The 16,443-nt window shown below is 53.6% G+C and overlaps 5 protein-coding genes across 5 annotated transcripts; 2 read left to right on the forward strand and 3 right to left on the reverse strand.

The window, feature by feature from the left end:
* Nucleotides 1-3,727: 3,727 nt before the first annotated feature.
* Nucleotides 3,728-6,322, reverse strand: K460DRAFT_352025 (uncharacterized protein; the record flags this gene model as incomplete). Its single annotated transcript, XM_040931609.1, has 1 exon — nucleotides 3,728-6,322. One exon carries the CDS (start codon nucleotides 6,320-6,322, stop codon nucleotides 3,728-3,730), a length of 2,595 nt encoding a protein of 864 aa, XP_040794760.1.
* Nucleotides 6,323-6,641: 319 nt separating this feature from the next.
* Nucleotides 6,642-7,628, reverse strand: K460DRAFT_48512 (uncharacterized protein). The gene has a single exon (XM_040938451.1). The coding sequence runs from the start codon at nucleotides 7,621-7,623 to the stop codon at nucleotides 6,961-6,963; it is 663 nt and encodes a 220-aa protein (XP_040794761.1). The 5' UTR covers nucleotides 7,624-7,628; the 3' UTR covers nucleotides 6,642-6,960.
* Nucleotides 7,629-7,856: 228 nt separating this feature from the next.
* On the forward strand, nucleotides 7,857-8,828 carry K460DRAFT_48568 (uncharacterized protein). Its single transcript, XM_040938452.1, has one exon. The coding sequence runs from the start codon at nucleotides 7,965-7,967 to the stop codon at nucleotides 8,475-8,477; it is 513 nt and encodes a 170-aa protein (XP_040794762.1). The 5' UTR covers nucleotides 7,857-7,964; the 3' UTR covers nucleotides 8,478-8,828.
* Nucleotides 8,829-9,754: 926 nt separating this feature from the next.
* Nucleotides 9,755-10,944, forward strand: K460DRAFT_352026 (aldolase; the record flags this gene model as incomplete). Its single annotated transcript, XM_040931610.1, has 2 exons — nucleotides 9,755-10,012; nucleotides 10,072-10,944. The coding sequence occupies 2 exons, from the start codon at nucleotides 9,755-9,757 to the stop codon at nucleotides 10,942-10,944; spliced, it is 1,131 nt and encodes a 376-aa protein (XP_040794763.1).
* A 486-nt stretch (nucleotides 10,945-11,430) lies between these two features.
* On the reverse strand, nucleotides 11,431-15,637 carry K460DRAFT_402189 (xanthine dehydrogenase; the record flags this gene model as incomplete). The annotated part of the gene is made up of 3 exons (XM_040936503.1): nucleotides 11,431-11,642; nucleotides 11,714-15,356; nucleotides 15,407-15,637. The coding sequence occupies 3 exons, from the start codon at nucleotides 15,635-15,637 to the stop codon at nucleotides 11,431-11,433; spliced, it is 4,086 nt and encodes a 1,361-aa protein (XP_040794764.1).
* Nucleotides 15,638-16,443: the final 806 nt, after the last annotated feature.

Here is a 16,443-nt window from a genome sequence, read left to right on the forward strand (position 1 = left end):
GCGTCAAAATGGAGACTGACTTGCGAGTCCACTAGAGTATGCTTTCCCCTGCCATACTGCTGTTAGCGAACCGCTACACGGCCCTTCTGATACTCCAATCAGTCTATTTGCATCCTCCTCCCCAGCTCCCGTTCGATCAACACTGCAAATCGCGATCTAGAGCCTCGACACCTGCATGCTATGTATGGTATGGATAGGCTACAAGAACCCCTGACACGAACCCCTCAGCTGCATACAGCTACAGCTAGCTGCTCTAGGCACGTATACGAACTTGCGCATCGAACATTCTAAGACCGAAACACCCTGGACCACGGACATGGACCCTAATTTGTGCAAGGCTGCCCAGATATGTAGCCGCGGGAGGTAAACCTTAACAGGATAGCTCGCTACCAGGGTTGGTGAATTACTACGGAGCATTCTGTGGACGCGAGGAAGGTCAGTGCGTAAGAAGTGGGACGGAGTGGAAAGTTAGATGATGGCTTTGGGGCAAGTGGGGATTGAGGAAGGGAAGGGCGGTGTGGCGTGCTGTTGAAGAGTCGAACGTTTGTCCGCAGTGGTTGAAGAATATCCGTCGCATACGGCGGAAGCTTGCGTGTTGGTGATTGATCATGTCTGAATCATGAAGGCTCGCTTCCTCACAGCTACAATTACAGAGATGGGTATGAAATCATTACTCGCATTTGTGCACAGACTCATAGATAAGAGAGGATGCTGGGGCCTTGGCTTCATGAAAGCAACTAGAGGCTAGCTGTAGACACCGTTGAGATCTTGATTCGGCTGTTGGAGATCGTCTCTTTAAAAGGATCACGTGTGATGTCAGCGGCTTGCATGACGCTTGCAGGATGCGATAAAGATGAATTTGTACAAAGTAGCAACGACTTGTGCATTAGGACCACATGACGTAGACGGCGAATCTCCGTAGACGGCCCTGAGTATGAGAGAATCGGCGATATCCCGTGTTTATCTTGTCATTTTGGAACTTCAGAGATGGGATCTAGACGATGCACATTTCGAAAGCTGAGATTGGGCCAGTATTTATAGAGTCTTGAGCTTCAACATGATAGCCTGAAAGTCAACGACGAGCGACCACAGCAAAAGCCTGTGCAGTTTAACATTAAGATGTAACACTTCGTACGCAGCTACAGGTTCCAAGAGGTATTGAGCAGATGGAAGACAGCATCAACTGCCTCGAAGAAATCTAGAAGCAATATGAATAACAAAAACACTGTTGCTTTTTCTCATTGTTGCTGCTGTCTTGCTAAAATATGCCAAGCTTAAGTATTGGTTTCCTTCCTCTCATCAAACTATACGGAACGGTAGCAGATCTTCAATACACGGTTCAATTAACTTTAACAAACGATCTCAATGTGAACAGATGAAAGGAAAGAGAATTGAATCGAGCGTGGCCTTCGCGTTTTCGGGACATCACCACTCCGGTAGCTGATCCAATCACAACCACCGGGGGCCCTCCAAATGTCAGGCCGTCCGCTATCCCCAACCAAGCGATCTCACCGATAGCCATCCACCTCCTTTCCCGCCGCCGCGAAACGTCTTCTCAAAAGCACGCAAGAACTCAAATACGCCTCTCCGCCACCAGCGCAGACGTCATGTCGTGTAGCAAGCCACCCCGCCCCTTGATCACTGACCCACCCGAGCATCTAAGACAAGACAAGCCATAGTCTACTTTTACGTACGCTGTCGTTCCCCGGAATATCACATGCGAAACATGCCTGTGTACCCTTTCACCACGACTCAGCTGCCGCCCCCTTTCGGGTAGTATAGCCGTCGCGCTGAGCGGCGTAGTGCTTCCGGCCAAACATTTTACGGATGTCAATGCAAAAGGTTTCCCGGCGTCAGCGACTCAGGAGAGTGGGCACTTGGCGTGTTTCTTCTATTTTGGAGTGGAGATCTACAGGTCCATGAGCCAAAAGCGCTGTACAACGAACGTTCTAGCCAGGTACAATATAGCCCCCCACTAACTAAACACCATAAACACCAGAGGCTCCGTACCAAGCTCACGTTCCTGCGCGTAATTGGTTCACCACTCGAATTTCGCGTCGTCCGTTCAGCGCTTGGTAGTCCCTGGTAGCACCTTGTCGTTTGCTGGGCTTTGCTGGCTGCTATCCAACGGCCTTGTTCCGGGGCAACCGAGGAAGTTTGCAAGCTCGGAGATTGTGTGTCTAGCGAAAGCAATGCGTTCAAGATGAGGACGGTATGCCTTGCTATGGCACGGGATAAAGTCGCATCGCTTCGAGGCTATAGTTAGGCAAGCTGGGGTACACTATTCTCCTCGTTCCGTTCCCGTTCATTGCAGGACCAGGCTCGCTCAGACACGAGCAATAAGGCGTCCACGGTGCACAGTACCTTTTGGCATGCCTGCAGCGGATCATTGTTTGGTCTCAATGCCGTACGCACCTCGCTGATTGAAGGACATGCACACGTGTGGCCGAACAGCACCCTGAGAGGCTTGGAAGAATGTCACTCTCGCAAGCCAAAGCGAGGTAGAAATCTATAGAATCTCCCGTACCTGGCAGAGATCATCGCAGATCCCCTGCTTGGGGTAATAGTAAGCCGGAGGGCGCCGTGTCTCCAAAGACCCACGCGCACACAGACACTCGCACACACCCCCTCGATTCAGCGCCATGCGAACACACCACTCCACTCCCCTCTTCACAAGACCACAGAGTAACAGGACACGAGACGTTCTCAGCATCTTGAGATCGCCGCCAGGTCAGCTACGAACTGCTTCGGAAGAGCCGCTTCATCACGGCGTGCCCGAAGTGTAACTATGATCCACTCGCAACCCCGCGTCAGCAACCTTATACCCGCCTGGCGCCGTCACGGCCCGCCAACCACCTGCCAGAACGTGCATGTTGTAGAACATGCGCTTGCAACCAAGAAGATACCTGAAAGCGTGTTCCCGGTTTATATTTGCTTTTTGACTTTGACTAGGTGGTAGTGAATTCGCTAGACTTTCTCTGCGCCATTGTTGTCTCTCTCGTGGCGAGGGGATGAGATCAGCAGGAGGCGTCAGCGGATAGGTGCAGCTGGTGTATACGCTGACTACCCTATTCGTGGATGAGAAATTAGACTGATGGGAGCATGTTCGAACGCATCTGTGTGCTCGCTACGAAGATAAGGGGTAGGGCATGTGAACGTGGTTTCAATTTACGTAGGGCGAGCTACTGCTCTGTGGAAACACGGACTTGGGTTACTGTGGTAGGAGTTTTTGCTGACAACCGGTGAGCTGGCAGAAGATTGTCATGAATGATGCTTTTGTGCTACACATGGTGCAGCTGGTTTGGGTTACTGGGTACGGTTCGCTTCATGCAGTACCTCACTGCCGGCTTTCGTTTATAGGCGTGCAACGTGCATGTGCCCCCTGACTGACCGGCAAAAAATGAGCGATGGATTGACCCATCTCCTCAGCGAACAGGATTTGGACATGCGACGCGTTGAATGAACTGAGAGAAACCGAGAGTTGCGTGTTCATAGATTCATAATTACTTTGCGAGTCGTACATAATAGCTTTTCCACCCAACCAAGCTCTTGGGTATCGATGCCCCGTACCACACCGGCGATATATACAAACAAACATGCGCTGAAAAATGCAAAATAGTCGTCACAGCCGTTTTTCCCAACCAGCTTGTACCCTGTTGAACCCATCATGCCAGGTGGATGCATCGTGACGTAAACGCTCGTAAACATGCTCGATCCTGCGAGCACGTCATAAAACAATGTATTCGCCATCAATGCGATCCATCGCTTTCCTCCATCGAAAGGGATGCTGCATTGTGCTAAACGGCCCGTTTTGCCTTGGTACCTGTATGTCGTTGTCCGACCATTCATCGTCCTCACGCCACACACGTTCGAGGACTTCCAGGCCGCTGAGGTTGTTGAAGAAGCCGCTCTCACGTTGAATTTCGACGCACCGCTGTCGCACGACGGCGCGGTGCTCGGGGTCCACGCACTCCGTGCCGACGATGAATAGTGGCCAGAGTAAGAACTTGTTCACGCAGGACGTGATGCCTATCTGGGAGATGTGGTAGAGGCCTTGTGATACTAGGTTCTGAAGATTGAGCGCGCCGGCAGGAAGGGTCGGGTGGGCCAGGCGCTCCGTGTAGAGGAGCGCTGCGTAGCGGAAGCTTTCGCTTATGTGAAGGAGGGCCGCTTGTGCTGGAGACATGGCGAGCATGGATGACGTTGCTTCGCAGGAGGCAGTATGACAGTCACCAGGAGAAGGAAACTCCCACTCCTGTAGTCGGCTCCGTACGTCGTTCCACTCTGTCCAGAATGCTGAGCGCGGGTCCTCGCGCTGTGGCGGAAATGAATTTGGTGTGTCGTAGATGGGAGTTCCCCATCCATTACCATCCATGTTGGCGAAGCTAAAGGAGTAAAAGTCCTTTGCTTTCTTGGGCCGTGGTGATGATGTGGGCGTGTCGTCGTTTTCGCGTACAGGCCGATTCTGGCTCAGTAGATTGAGCCTGCCCAATCGTGCGATGAGCTTGAACAAACGTCCTTCGCAGCCGGAGTGATGCTCTAGCGCACCCAAGTTGCTACCTAGATTCATCATGTCAAGGGAGTCTCCTCGTACTTCGATCTCACGATCATTGACAGCAGCGGTCATGACATCGAACCAAGTGAAGAAAGTTTCGATCCACCCCACAAAGTCCGACTGCACGCTTCTGTCCCGTAGACTTAGCAACTTCTGCACGCCGGCAAGCTGAGTCTTGAATTTCGTAAAGCCCGAGTCGCATACATGGAACAAGCAAAGCATCAGTAGCGTAGCAAGTACGGAGTCATCCTGCGAGCCGTCGAAATCTACCAGTTTCTTATTTAGTAAGGCAATAGATGCAGCCTTGTAGTGTTTCTCTTCGTTCGATGCTTCGCCATGCATCTCGCGCAGCTCCTGTGTCGTCATCTGCGAATAAGCGTGATCGGGTATCAGGCGATAATCCTGGGGTACACTCAAGCGACGGCCCTCGATTCCTCCGCGCATGCGCATGTTGTTCGTGGCCAGGGCAGCGATAGCATTCTGGAGCTCCGCGTTCCTCATGGCCAGATGCATAATGTGCATTCGGTAGGGGTTCGTCGGGCTGTCAAAAGCCACCAGTACCGGGCATATAAATTTGTCGTAGTAGTCCAGAAGGTATAGCATCCGCGGGGAAAGGGGCGTAGCGATAGTAAGACTCTGAGGGATAGAAGTGGTGAGCGACAGTACGTCTGCAGACAGGGGGCCGGAGCCATAGGAAGACATACCCTCCGACGGGAGAAAGGAAAAGCCAGGTTGAAATCCATTGAAACTTGAACTCATTTCTCCCTCCACAAACATATCTGGATAAGAAGCCGGCTCCATACTCTGCTGGGTGGAGCTGACTTCGGCGTAGTCACGTAGACTCTGATCGGAGCTTACACTCGAGCTCATGTCGTCGGCGGTCGGTAATGAACGAGGTGCCTCGTGAAGAAAGTAATGGTCCGTGGAACCCATTGATTGCTGATCGTGGGAATTGTACGAATACCGCGGAATGGAAGGGTCTGCGAACGGGAATTCATCGACCGGCGTATGTGGGAACTCGCTAGGCGATGGCATGTCACTGTCACTATAGGTGCCTAGTGATGCAGATGAAGCCGAAAGCCCGTTCTCCTCGAATGGCATGTGAAGGGACGTTTGTAGTCTTTGCAAAGGGCCCCTGTGGATTGTGGCTCGCCTGAACTTGGATGAATGTAGGTTTGAAAGGTCGAAGTACTCTCCATGCTGCGGCATTGGATAGCCCATAGGTGTAGAAGGGGAGGGTATGGGTATTGGGCTAGTAGGGCCTAGGTATTGGAATTCTTGCGGTGCCGAATACATGGTAGGGCTGATGGGACTCGTTGGTGAGTGGGCACTAAAATCAATGCTTCCTCGACCATTGAAACTATTTGGGTGTCGTTGTGTGTTGGTAGCCGGCGCCTTGGTAGGTGAAGTTGTTGTGGTAATGGCTCGTGCTTGTGTTTTCGGCTCCTGGGTTGTAGCCACAGCAGGTGATTTAACAATTGGCAAAGACATGCCTCGCAGTTTTCCACGACTGGCAACTCCCACTCCCCAGGTCAGAGTGGTACGGTATCCTGAGCATTCTTTCCCAATCTCAACACACTGCCCACAGTACGGACGCCGTCTGTCACACTTCACTTGACGTTTCTTGCAAGCAAAGCAGTCCTCGGTGGCACCCGTAGCCGGTGCTCTTCTTCTCCGTTTCTTGGGGACGGCAGCAGCATTGTTGGTGTTGGCTTCCACTTTCTGGGCCTCGGCGGGCTGGGTGGTGGTGGTTGGCGACACAGCCATGTTGGGTGGGATGAAAGTGGTTGGTTATTGCAATACTCTACAAAGTAGCATCTGCAGGATGTGGATCGTGTATAGTGTGTATAGTGTGTGTATAAACGGAATAGACAAGACGACGAGGGGCAATACTGGATGGAGCATAGAAGAAGCGCGTCACGCTGGGTAAGTATTATTTCTCTCAACGGGTAAGGGTAGGAAGCTTGGTCCCCGGCTGATAAGGTCAGGGTACTGGTGAGCAGGGTCAGGGTGGGCCAAGCAGCAGGATGCAAAATACCGCGGCATACTGGACGCTGGGATATTAAGAGAGGAGATGGTCATCTTGAGAGATGTGCATGAAGGATGTGGCCTGCAGCAAGTAGGCCAGGTGCCCGCATGTTCTTGCAGCGGCTGTCGAGGCTTTGGTCGTCTGTGGCAACCCCTGCCGCACCCCACACCCAGACGGCGAATTGCAGGGACGAGAGGGCCTTGGTCGGGTTACATCGTGGAAAATTTGTTGCACCCTAGTAAACGCTGGGATGGTGGATGGCGACAGTGGTCTTCTGCAGAACGGAGAAGGCTGGACGCCACGGAGTCTCCACCAATCAGCGCACACAACGGGTACGATCTACTACCGGCCGCTAGCCTCGGAGGAGCTAACATCTCTAGCAATAGGGAGCTTGCTTAGAGGACTTCCGGGGTGGAGCGTTCAAGGGCTGGCGCTGCTCGGCTGGCAGCTTCTCCAAAGCCAGGGCTGCCACCACTGCTGATAGCGTCAGGTCCAGCATAGGCACCGTCAGTCGACCGACGAATGACGATTCACAAGTGGACACGGAGCCGACCGAGGCGCCATGAGTGAGTAGTGCCGTTGCGAAGCTGCACCGAAGCCGTGTAGAAGATAGCAAGGGCTTGCTGGTCTGCCAGTTGGAGGCGACAACGAAAAGCCGCCCGCTGTGAAGCCTTCGCCAAGCGCCACCCTGGACGAGTACGTAAGGTTTCAACAAACGGCCTCTCAAGAGGCAGAACCCCGCAAAGCTGCCATGTCGCGTACACTGGATCTGCCGCGATGGCAGTGGGAAGGATGCGGTTGTGGGCCTGGTGGTGCAATTTGCGCGAAGCTGCACGCGACCGGGCAGCGCACACACACGAGGAACCGGTGTCTGACGGCGCGGCCCAGCTGAGAGCGATGGATATTGCGATGACATCGAGGCCACGGCGGGAACAGGCGTTGAATGATGATGCAGAGATGCAAGCAATGCCTGGGATGCTGCTCGGTTGCCAGCACCGTCTGTTGCCCGGTCCTGCGTGAGCTGTCGCTCGCTCCACATGCACCCTTGGCAGACCCATTCTCTTGGAATCGCACACTTGATAACAGCATGCGGGCCTGATGAGAACGAGATATGACCATCACCATGTTCATCGCGCCCCCACGGCTCACTGGCCATGCGTGGTGGAGGGAGCTCACCATCGCCCCAGTCGACTGTTTGTCTCGCGTCCGCCTCTGCTCATCGTAGGCGCTGAGGTCACCCAAGAACGGTTTGCGCCCACCGTGTGTGCAGTTCACCACCACGGCCGGGCCACCCCTCTGCCGTGGCTGCTCTGCCGTGTCGTCGCCAGTACCTACTTGCCGACATGCATTTCCTGTTGGGCGGCCAGGCCAGGTGATAGCATGCATCACAGGCGCATGCTCCCGCTCACCCCCAATTCAACCACCACAGCAATCCGCCTGTGTGCCGTCAGGCTCCCTTTCCATGATGAGCTCGTTCTCAAATCGCACTTGGACCGATTCCTCAAGCGCTGGTCTGCGTTCATCTGCGCTGCACGTGAGCGCCAAGTAAGACATGCATCGGCGACAGCACTCCTTTGGCACTATTGGGAACGCTCCACCATTCACCGATTTGTCTCAGGTAACAAGCACCCCAAGTCCCGTCAGCAGATGCTGCTAGCCGTCTGTACCTGGAGAACAAGCTCCTCATCAACCGCACCAGCGCCATTGTGCTCGCGCGGGGTACGAGGAGTGGGCATTGGGAATACGAGAGTTAACACGCCCGCGTATCGTCGACCTGGTGGAGCTCTGGCAGTTCCTCTGGAAAACCGTCCACCATCGAGGATGTGCTGCATGCCATGGAGAGAATGCCGACAAGGCTTTCTTGGTAGGTCATGGCATGCTACAGAGGCTTGACTCGTTGAGAGCCTCACGGATGCCGGCAGGGTGTCCAGTGTCGAGTGTTGGACGCCCAGGCTGAATTGATAGGGAGCGTCCGCGATTGCTCAACGTTTCTCCACATCTGATAAACGAGCCCTAGATCCCTACACATACCATGAAACTCCAAGAGCCTCAATCGATTAAACACTATTTCAAGAATTACCGAAGGCTCCGAGCGACATGCGAAATCCTTGTTGTATGATTAAAATATCATAGTGAACCCTCAGCGGGTCATAGCCGTACGAGGTACCTCACTATTTCCCCGAAGCAATTCTTCCGGTGGCAATTCGATAGTTTCCGCGGAGACAATGTCTACTTGGGCAGCCCTGCTTCGGGGTCCCAATATCACTGCAGTCTTGCCGAGGCAGACATCCATGGATGAGAGCTTGCGTGATTGAACATGAGCTATTGTTGAAGCACCAGCAATTGAGTGCGCCAATCAGACTAACGTTCCTTGTAGCCCCGGAGCTCAACGGCCGGTGGCTTCGTTAACGAAACAATAACGACCGCAAAGCGCCCGGGTTTCGTCACGGGGACTGCGCTAAACTCAGGTACAGTACCGCCGATGGGCCTTTTACACAGCGTTATCTGGTCCCAAAGGCGAACACGCCGGCAGTTGCGGAATGGTGAAGCCATGTGACAAAGAGCGGTCAAGTTATTCGGGGAATTGAAATCGACTAGAGAACAGTTGACACCGTAGACGTGAGGGAGCCATTGGATGCAGAAATGCGCTTGTGATAGTTCGGTCAGCTAACCCTGTTGTGAAATAGTCTTCCACATTTTGTACAGGTAATTTCAACCTCTGTCTAGAACAAAGACGGCCGTTTCCATCGAGCTTCTGATCAAGTTCTAATTGAGGGATATAATCGAAGGCACGCGACAGATGGCCTTGGTTTCGATATTTTATACGAAGAATCGTGTTGAATGCCTGTCGATAAATGAAGTTGATTATACACTGGTTGGATTTCGCTTGCGGGAGTTTCATGGGCAATGTCGAATCTCCTCACTGCCGGGAGGCAACACTGGATCCGTAGGATTGTGTATGCTGCTGCATCGAGGGGAGCGTGGTGGTGGTGGTGCTGGTAACTTGAAGCTCCAATTCAATGTTTGGCCTGTGCTCAAGCTCCACCTTCCTCATCCCGAGGTGAATGATCCCCGCAAATGTTTAACCCTGACCCCACAACTCTCCAACGCGTCATCGTATGACCAGATAATTTAGCTTCACTCACTCACCTTGTCCCCGGATGCTCATAATGTCCTCAAAGTTCGTCTGTCTTCGTTCTGCGCGTCTCGCTGCGCGCCATCCGTGCCATCGCAGAAGCTTCGCCTCAGCCGCCTCTAGCCGCACCGACTATGTACGTATCGTGGAAGTAGGCCCAAGGGATGGATTGCAGAATGAGAAGCAGTCCATACCCGTGTCGACGAAGATAGAGCTCGTCAACAGGCTAGCACAGACTGGACTGAGGACGATAGAAGCAGGGTCCTTCGTGTCGCCAAAATGGGTACCCCAGGTAAGGAAGAGAGGTAGCGACGCAAGAAGCTGTGACAGCTTCGCTGACTCGACATGTAGATGGCCAATTCGTCCGAGATACTCGAGCATGTCCTCAATAATACACCGCAATCCCCGCATCCGATTACCTACCAGTGGCTCCTCCCCAACGTTAGAGGCTTGGACAATTTCCTCTCGCTGTTACACTCCAAGACACCATCGGGACAAGACGCATATCCTACCCCTCCACCTTCCCCAGGGACTGGTGAAGGTCCAGCGCTAAACTCCTCCTCTCAAACCCCCTCAGCACCGATACATGAGCTCTCGATATTCACCGCGGCAACCGAAGCATTCACACAAAAGAACACAAACTGCTCAATAGCAGAATCGCTAAAGCGGTTCGAGCCAATCATGGCGAGAGGAAAGGAGATGAACCTCAAAGTGCGGGCCTACATCTCGGTTGCGCTTGGATGCCCGTACGAGGGACCGAACGTGGACCCGCACAAGGTAGCAGAACTGGCCGTCAGCCTACTCGAGATGGGTGCCGATGAGATTTCCGTAGCGGACACCACAGGCATGGGCACTGCTCCGAAGACAGCCGAGCTGTTGAAGACATTGAGTGCTGCAGGCATCGAGAAGGGCGATCTAGCATTGCACTTCCACGACACATACGGTCAAGCACTGGTCAACTCGGTTGTTGCACTGGAGCATGGTATCCGCACCTTTGATGCTGCGGTAGGCGGTCTGGGAGGCTGCCCGTTCAGCCCAGGCGCGACCGGCAACGTTGCTACTGAGGACTTGGTACACACGTTCCACAGCTTGGGTCTGAAGACGGGCGTAGATATCGAGAAGCTTGCTGCAATAGGAGAGTGGATTTCGCAAGAGCTGGGGAAGGCGGATGAAAGTAGAGCTGGCAAGGCGACGCTAGCTCAGCTACGGAAAGTTAGACAGTAAAAGGCACAAGCTTTTGCCAGTTATAATACAAGTCGCCGTGACTGATACCTCTTAGCTCATTGTCCGACCCCGGTGCTTTATACAATTCCAAACCCTACAGCCGCTGACATGAGATGTAAACCATTTTCTCTCATCGGGTCCATCCAAACTAGGCTTTCGATGAAATTAGACGACAGTGAATTGTTATATGGCTGAACACGGGAGGGATCTGCATCAGCTTATGTGACACCAGAATTTCTAAGGTGAAAAGTGCAGATTTCATTCCGAGTCCAGTTCCCGTACCTTGAAGTCAACCCATAAACATACTCATTTTCCAAGCGAACGGCGGTATATCCTACCAGCTCATCCATGCCCAACGCCCAACTCCATGCAATACAATCAAATCCACATCAGGCACTCCACTTCTCTCCCCAACAGTTCCCCATATACACATGCACTCATCCATTTTCCCTTCTTCTCCTCCACGAACAAACATACCGCACGCAATCAAATACTTACAAAGAAGCTCTTCTCCCCCTCCTGCGGTTCGACCCACGCCCGCTTCAAAATCGGATCCGCGCACGAGATGCGAATCCGCTCAGGCGTAGCAGGGGACTGTAAATGCAGCACAGCTGTCTCGCCGAACTGGGCGCGTGCAGCTTTCAGCGCGTCGCGGATGGCGAAGAAGACGCAGCTGCCCATGAATAAGGGGGGTTCGCCTAAGGTCCATCAGTTAGCTAGGAGCGAAGTGAAAAAATCTGAGAGATAAGAAAAGAAACAGAGAACGTACCAACGCCCCTGGACCGCTGAATCGTCCTCAAATTCTCCCACTCGACATCCTTCAACAACGCCACATTGAACACCTGCGGAATATCCCTGAAACCAGGAATCTTGTAATTGCCAGGCCCCTTTGTGAAAATGCCGCCCGTACTGCGCTGCCATAAGCTCTCCTCGGTAGTAAACAGGCCCTGGCCCTGCACAAACGCGCCTTCAATCTGCCCGTAGTCAATAGCCGGGTTGATTGAGCGGCCCACGTCCATTTTGATATCGGCGCGCAGACAGGTCCAGTCGCCTGTCAGCGTGTCGATTTCCACCTCGGCGGCGGCGACGCCTTGGGTGAAGTAGAAGAACATTTGGCCCGTGTTGGCGCCCCACACGTAGCCTATGTCGGGCGTTTTGTAGAAGCCCTGGGCCGAGAGGTTGACGCGGTCGAAGTAGGCTGCGTGGGCGAGTTGCTTCATGGTTGCGTCTGGGCCGAGGGAGTCGCGGAAGGGTTGGAGGCGCTCGTTGAGTTGTTGGCAGGCGTTGAAGATGGCGTAGCCATTTAGATCCGAGGAGGCGGATGCGGCGGTTGACGAGGTGTTTGCTACTGTGTTGGTCGCTGTTTCGGATATGAAGACGTCGCTGAGAGGCACTTTGAGGGCTTGGGCGGCAATCATGCTCATCTTCGTGTGGAGTCCTTGGCCCATTTCTGTACCGCCGTGGGCAACGAGGATGCTCCCGTCGTGGTAAATGTGTACTAGTGCACCGGCCTGGTTTAGAAAGAGCGCGGTGAAGGAGATGCCAAACTTCGTCGGCACAATGGCGAGACCGCGTTTATTCCACTTGTGCGTCTTATTCCATTCCTCAATCTGCTCGCGGCGTTTGGTGTATGCGGATTCTTCCTGTACCTGTTTGTACATGAGCGGAACGTACCAATCTTTCAGCTCCTGGTTGAAGTGCGTGACCATGTTCGTTTCAGGCGAGTACATGTTGATTTCTCGCATCTTTTCGGCGGGTATGCCTAGGTGATCTGCGATTTCTTCAATGTACGTCTCCGCAATGAACAGTCCCTGTGGACCACCAAAGCCGCGGAACGCAGTGTTGGAAACTGTGTTCGTCTTTGCCACTCTGCCGCGGACATGGATGTTAGGAATGCTGTAGACGCCGTCAATGTGTGACAGTGAGCGCTCGACGACGGCGCCAGACAGATCTTGAGACCAGCCGCCGTTGCAGAAGACGTCTGCGTCGAGCGCCTGTAGTTTCCCGTCTTTATTCACTGCAACCTTCCACCGTGCAAGGAAGGGATGGCGCTGTCCAGAGGTCATGATATCCTCGTCTCGATTCAACATGCATCGTACAGGTCTGCGAACCTTGTTTGCTGCGCAGGCCACGATACCAGCAAGTTGAATGGAACGTGTCTCTTTGCCGCCGAAACCACCGCCCATGCGCTTAACGCGCGATACGATCTTGTTGGCAGCGACACCGACGACCTTTGCGACATATGCCTGCGTCTCAGCGGGATTCTGCGTGCCACTGAAGATCTCCATCTCTCCGTCTTCTGGCTTCGGCACTGCAAGACAAGCCTGTGTCTCGAGATAGAAGTGCTCCTGGCCGCCCATACGCGCGATACCAGTAAAAACATGGTCAGCTTCCGCAAAAGCCTTCTCCGTATCTCCCTTTTGAATGTGGCGAAAGTGGTTGAAGTAGCTGTCCTGCTCAATCGCCTCTTCAATTGTGAAAATAGCCGGAAGCTCTTCGTATTCGATCTTGACAGCGCGGGCAGCCTGCTCTGCGTGCTTTGCCGTGTCTGCGAGGATCATACCGATCGGTTGACCGGCTGTGAAGACTTCGTCGACGGCGAAAAAGGTCTCGTCGCAGGCGGGGGCCCCCCAATAGTTGGCTTCTGGAGAGGCCAGGTCCTTGTGGTCCACGTACGCAACGATGCCCGGCAAGTCCAGTGCAGGCTCCGCGTCGACACTGAGCAACTTGGCGTGTGCTTTCGTCGACAGCACCAAGCAGCCATAAAGCTCGTTCCGCTGCAGAGGGATATCGTCCGTGTACTGTGCTTCGCCTGTACACTGCTTCATAGCCGCAACATGGTTCTTTGACTGTCCGACCTCGTTCTGAATGTAGGCCTCCGCCGCCTTATCATCCTTTTTGCCCGAGCTAATCTCCCTCTCAATTTCACCGATGGCCTGCGTATCGACCTCGGCTTCTGCAACATGTAGTTCAGCTAACACCTCATGATAGAATTTGTAGAAGAAGCTGAGTGCGAGGGACTTCCTGTACGTCGCCATACCACCTGGAACGCCAAACCGCAGATTGAAGTCTTCTTCCAGCCTATCCATGACGCCCTCCAATGTCTTTAGATCGGTAAACTTCTTTCCCTGGAGGAACTCCATCGCTTTCCGTGCGGGATTCGTAGTTGGCGCCATGCCGCCGTACACCAGATCCACGCTCTCCACCGTATGTGCGTCGTCCAGCGAGATCCTTAATGCGGCATTCACAATGGCGATATCGTCGTCTTTTCTCTTCGACTGCTTGTACGCGCGGATATACTCGCCCTTTTCTTTCGCAACCGGGATCTTCAGGCCTGCGATAATCGCATCCGGTGGCAGCGCAGTCTGTCTGTATCCCGTGAAGAACGTCGACATGGGTATCTCGGTGGTATCTTTCAGGCTCTTAGCTACGAGGGTAGCATTTGTCGCTACAAACACCGGGTTGAGATCAGAAATCGGACTCGCAGTCGCCAGATTGCCCGCCGGGGTGCCCACATTTCGAATCTGCCGTCCAGCAAAGTACCGGATTTGCTTCAGTATCGTGGCGAATGGCTGACCTCGCACTTTTCCGTAGTGCTCGACAGCGTCTTCGCATATCCGCTCGAGATCCGTCAACACCACGTTTCCGCCAATCTCCAGATGGTCGTCGTGGAAGGTGAACTGTCTTAATTCCGGAATGTCCCCGACGAAAACGCTCACGCTATAGTTCATCCCTTTGAATTTGATCTCGATCTGCGTCTCGGTGCTGCCTCCAATCAGCTTCGCAGAAGGATACGCATCTTTTATCTCCAGCAACTGCTGCAGCGTCGCCGGGCGGAACCACTTCTTCCTCTTGTTCCCAAATGCGAGGGCCTTGAAGTCGTATTTCCTTAGCTGTGGCGGAAATATGAGTTCGGTATCGGGCTTATACTCGATGAAGCCTGGCGGTGTGAATCGCTTGATGGGCTGCTCCTCGCCCTCTGTGCCACCACTCTTACAACACCCACCACCATTTGCACCATTCTTCTCCATACAACATCCCCCTCCCCCATTACTGGTTGCCTTGCCACACCCGGATTTCACACTGAAGCTCTGTGCTGCATCTAAGATGGGCCTGTACCCCGTACACCTACAGAGATTGCCATCAAACGCCTCTTCGACGTCGTGTTCGGTGGGCGCATCGGTATTACGGAGCAGCGCATACAGCGACATGACAATGCCTGGTGTGCAGAATCCGCATTGACTACCATTGCCCTTGGCCAAGCGTTCCTGGGCGGGATGTGGCCGCTTGACATTCCCAATGCCTTCGACGGTAATGACATGTTTGCCGTCGACACTGACGAGCGGTGCGAGACATGCGTTTACCGAGGCGTGGTATATCTTCTTTGTCGTGGGGTTGAAGTGGGAAATAACCTACCACCACTGTCAGCACCAGCGGGGGATTTGGATAGTGGCAAACATACCACCGTACAAGCACCACACCCCCCTTCCGCACACCCTAACTTCGTCCCCGTTAAGCCAATGCCCCGTAGATACTCCAGCAGCGTAACTTCTGGATCCGCATCGTCGAGCACGACTTTTGTGCCATTGAGGTAGAACCGTAATGTGTCGTCGTAGCTAGCTGTGACGTCGTTCAGTGAGCGCGTAGCATCTTGGGATACGGCCGGTTGTGGGGATATAAGGCCTGGAGCCATGTTCGCTGTGCTGAATGTGGCGACAATATGCAACAAGTCCAATAGTCCACCAGTGGAACAACAGAAAGAACAAGGAGAATGAGGAAATGAAGAAGAAAGACACCAGCAAGAGATGTCTTCGAAGCTATCCAGGGTCGTCGTTTCTGACGACGTGGGGACTTCAGCTAGATATGTGCCACCTGTGTAGACCGCGGCATACAGCTCTAAGCTCCCAAGCTCGTCACTGGTCCTCTCACTAGTAAGCAGCTGTAGGCCCCAAAACGCAGCTGGACGAATCAAATGTCTCGTATTTGGTGCCTTATCGCGGGCGCGATCTAGCCGCAGACGCTCGGTTGCACAGGAGCTCGCCGATGCCCGTCGTTCGCGTTTGCCCCTCCATACCCCACATCCGCCTGTTGGTGTTGGCTTTGTTAACAGTGTAGGTAGGGCACGTGAGGGGCGTTTGCTTCACACGTTTGAAGGCTGCTATAGATGGCGACTCCCGTTGCACATTGAAGCGGAGATTGGCGATTGTTTCTTCAATGTGAGAGTGGGCCGGAGCATGGCGATAGCTGTCACATCGCACTCCAAGCACTCACACAGTTCACACACCGCACGTCACGTCACGTCACGTCTATGGAGCAGATTGGAACACCCCATTGCGTGCACGATTTAAGAAGAAGCTTGATTTTGATGACATACTCTACATTATAGGAATAGCAGCGGTCCTCGCTCGCTGAATAAGCCATAGCCCAGCCGTCGCTGTCGACGAACGAAAAGTCCACACTCCCTTCGACTGTGCTTCGTAGCACCCCAAGGCGCAGAAT

Source organism: Cucurbitaria berberidis, assembly GCF_010015615.1.
Source record: "Cucurbitaria berberidis CBS 394.84 unplaced genomic scaffold K460scaffold_1, whole genome shotgun sequence".
NCBI classification, from domain to species: Eukaryota; Fungi; Ascomycota; class Dothideomycetes; order Pleosporales; family Cucurbitariaceae; genus Cucurbitaria; species Cucurbitaria berberidis.

Excerpts from the sequence above, each read along its gene's own strand:
- K460DRAFT_48512 (XM_040938451.1), bottom strand. The coding sequence starts at position 7,623 with ATGTGGAGCGAGCGACAGCTCACGCAGGACCGGGCAACAGACGGTGCT.
- K460DRAFT_48568 (XM_040938452.1), top strand. The coding sequence starts at position 7,965 with ATGCATCACAGGCGCATGCTCCCGCTCACCCCCAATTCAACCACCACA.